This window comes from Austrofundulus limnaeus, unplaced genomic scaffold (genome assembly GCF_001266775.1).
Source record: "Austrofundulus limnaeus strain Quisiro unplaced genomic scaffold, Austrofundulus_limnaeus-1.0 Scaffold2, whole genome shotgun sequence".
In the NCBI taxonomy this organism is placed as follows: Eukaryota; Metazoa; Chordata; class Actinopteri; order Cyprinodontiformes; family Rivulidae; genus Austrofundulus; species Austrofundulus limnaeus.
The window spans coordinates 5,000,276-5,003,972 of record NW_013952404.1 but is presented as its reverse complement, the minus strand read 5'-3'; the positions used below and the strand labels follow the sequence as shown (position 1 = coordinate 5,003,972).

Below are 3,697 nucleotides of genomic sequence, written 5' to 3'. Positions count from 1 at the left end.
ATACTTTAAGACTTTTACTCAAGTAATAGTCCTAAAGGAGAATTTAACTTTTACCAAAGTAATTTTTTGGTAAGATACTCGTACTTTTACTCAAGTATCACTTTGTGGTACTTTATACAACACTGTTGGCTACAAGATTTTTTTTTCATACATTCTTTATCATACTGAACAGTCAGGAGAGGGCACTGTCTCCCTGTTTTCATTAAAGTCAGACATTTCTGCAAACTCTGGACCTTGGAACAGCTAAACAATTAGGTGTGTGTGTGTGTGTGTGTGTGTGTGCGTGCGTGCGTGCGTGCGTGCGTGTGCCTTTAATGAATAGCCTCCACCTCCACAGTGATAAAACTGATGATGCATCTGTGTCTGAATGAAGATGGATTATGCTGAAGTATTTTTTCTAATATATTTGCAGCCTTTGTGCTGCAGCTGTTTTTTTTTTTTTTCTTGGATGAACAGGATGGTGTTGAAAAATCAAAAATAGCTGCGTGCCCTTCAGCTTGTTGCTCGACAGGGTTTCTGTTGCTGCCTATTGATTTGAAGAGATTGCTCTCATGCTTTCTACTTCGCAACACTGTGGTTACCTTCCCAAATGAGGGACAAACTATTTGCCTCAGTCCTTTTCTGCTCATTTAGCTGAGTCAGATAGAACCACATCTGTTGTGTTTTCTTTTTCAGCTTTAAGGCCTTGTGTAACTCAGTGGAGCATTTTTTTATTTGTTTGTGTAGAAGATTCCCTCCTGCGTCCAGATGATATTTGGATGCTGGACGGCGATGATCCTCAGGTGGTCCTTTCCCACATCCCACGTCCTGATCACCTGGACTTCCTACGCATCACGCCACCGGAGGATGACATCATCGGGGACACTCCTTACTACCCCAAGCTCGAGTGCACGGTGAGAGCCGTCAAACACAAGCAGCAGAAACTCACTTAAGAACCAAATTTGTACATGCAGGATGGCTTTCTCTCTGTTCTGCATAAAACTCATGGGGATTAGGCTCCACTCAGGCTTCTGATCCAAGTAGGGGTCTCTGGGGACGATTGGGCGTGTCACAAGGAAAGGYGATTCTAAAGCGACACACCTGATTTGACGGAATTTGTTAAAGGGACACACCTGACTGGACAAGCAAAAAAGGGGCGCTACCATACGGCACCACCTCATTGGACAAGAACAAAAGGGGCGTTACTGTACGGCACCACCTGATTGGACAAGAACAAAAGGGGCGTTACTGTACGGCACCACTTTTTCTGGAGACCCCTACTTGGGTCACATTTCCCCTGGTTAACCTTAGTGTTGGGGTCAGGGTCAGGCTGTAAAGACATCAAGCAGGATCTAAGGATACCATCATGTAGGCCTTGTAGCCCACAGTGTTTATGCTTTTGACACGCCCACTCTTGTGGCATGCCCACTTTGATTCCACAGATAACCCCTTCTCTTCTGATCAGCTGATCGGGAATTCTTCGGGATGGATTAGCAGGTCATTAATTCTAATCTGGAAACTTGGATCTTAAGCCAAAAGCTGACCCAAATTGTTCCACTCAAACATTAACACACAAATCCAGTGTTCTTTCAACCTTTTATGTGCTTTAATATTAACACAACATGTTTTAGATGTACAGCACAACCTTCTACTTTACTCTGAAGCATTTAGATGAAGCTGATTTTGGGTGTTAAATCATCAGAATAAGTGACAGACCTCTGAATGATGTAAAAAATGAAACGATTTCCACCTTTGTGAACAGCTCAAGATTCCATCGTGCAGTCTGCCTCGGGCCGCTTTGTTCTTGTGACAGATGAGGGAAAACTATTTGGGTGTGGATTTAGGCGGATTTGGTTCCTGCAGAAGATATGCATTGTTTTCAGCTGAACTGCGAGGATAGTACAAAGGGCCACGCTGCACGTGATTAGACTTATTGTTGTGAAAGTGACAGCTGTGTTAAACTTCGGCACAGCTTCATTTGTCACCAGCCATTATTTTAAACACAGATGTTTTTCAAATGTTCTCATGTATTGTAACTGTGGAACCCAGTGAGGAGATAAAAGAGGTAAAAATCACTCGTGTTTGCAACGTTTGTCACTTGTGAACGACTGGTGTCACAGTTTACAGTTTTTCTCAATCGCTAAGACACATTTATTGAAACTATCCATCCATTTCTCTAAAACTSTAAACACAACTGCATTCAGAAATCCTCTGACTCCAAACTATTGTTTCAAAACAGTTCAAACGGAGCTCACAACCAAACAGTGCTGTCAGATCAGACCGTGAGCCGATCAAAACATAGAAAAAAGGAACAAATATCAGATACTGAAGCTTTTGAAATAATCTTTATTGTCTACAAAGAAAAATGCATTACATTTTCAAAACTAAACTATATATATGCGTATATATACACACATAAATTGCAGTACTTATACTGGCATATTGTTTTTTAGTTTCATTAGCCATAYGTGTGATTCATTTTACAGCTTTTCTCGATTGTTTACACAACTTTTCTGAACGCAAACCTCATTCTCTCGTAATGCGCAAATCAAAAATCACACACACAATGGGCAAAAACCCTCATTTCTCCTGCAAAATGAAACTTTACATTCAAAACAATGTAATTTCTTCTCAACGTGGTACTTTGCCTTCAGATGACAAACAAAAGAACCATTTGAACACTGATGTGCTCAATGTAAAGCACCGACTTTTTCTTCATTTATCAAAATCACTTTAACCTTTTTTTTTGTTCAGCGTTACACTTACTACAGACAGTACATGAGTGTGCTGTAAAATATCTTAGAATTAGGTTTTTATACTCAGATCAAATATATAGTCACAAATATATTTCATTTTTCCCACAAAAACAACATATACTGTACATCCCAACAAGCACACAAAACAACAGAAGAATTTACAGTTATGGAGAAAAAAATGCTATGATCACACAGTCAACCAAAATGGCTCAGATCTCATCACAGATTACGCTCCTTGGCCTTCCTCGTCCTCATCCTTCCCATTCTTCTCGTCTTCCTCTCACTCTAAAAGCTAAAGTTCTAACTGCTAAATGTAAATCTGTGTAACAGATGWTTGCCCATGTGATGAGTCGATGCACGTAGTAGGACGATTAACTTTAACATTTTGAATGGCAGTGCGATCCTTGAGACAACAAGAGATTTTCTTCGTGAAAAAAGTTGCCAAACGCAGAACACTGTGTGCAGTGTTTTTAAGAAAATGTGTTTTAGAACTGAAACTGGAGTGTAGAGCAGGAGCTGTGTTTGTMRTTTAGCAGAACTGGTTCAGGGGGTTGGTGCTTAAATTACATGTTGTGGTCATTTTGTTCCAAGCACCATAAAATGTGTGTAAACAAAAGAAAAAYTGCAAGCAGGTCAAAGCAACCAAGCAAAACTATAAGTTGCTGTGTTTACGTTGAGACACCAGTGCTGAGTTTCACATTAGTAACCTGTGCTAACTATTCTGGACACCAAGTGCAACACGGGGCAAAATGTGTTTCAGGGGTTGGTGAAAATTGCTTTGCAAGTCGTATCTAGCTGGGTGAAAAATGCTGCCAAAAGGGGACTGTCTCTTTTTTTTTCAGAGGCTCTGTTTGGAAAATTAGAATATAAAAAGCTTATTTTTACCCATAAAAGTGGCAAATATAATATTTTCCTTTGCATTGGTGCTTTTCCATTTTTATTCTTATATATATATATATATA

At 39.9% G+C, this 3,697-nt stretch overlaps 1 protein-coding gene across 1 annotated transcript in view; it reads left to right on the top strand.

The window, feature by feature from the left end:
• LOC106518198 (formin-1) overlaps window positions 1-3,697 on the top strand; it is a 59,273-nt gene that overhangs the window by 10,781 nt on the left and 44,795 nt on the right. The window contains exon 3 of the mRNA XM_014009354.1: window positions 727-893. Coding sequence (XP_013864808.1) covers window positions 727-893 — 167 coding nt within the window. The remainder of the gene's footprint in view (window positions 1-726; window positions 894-3,697) is intronic.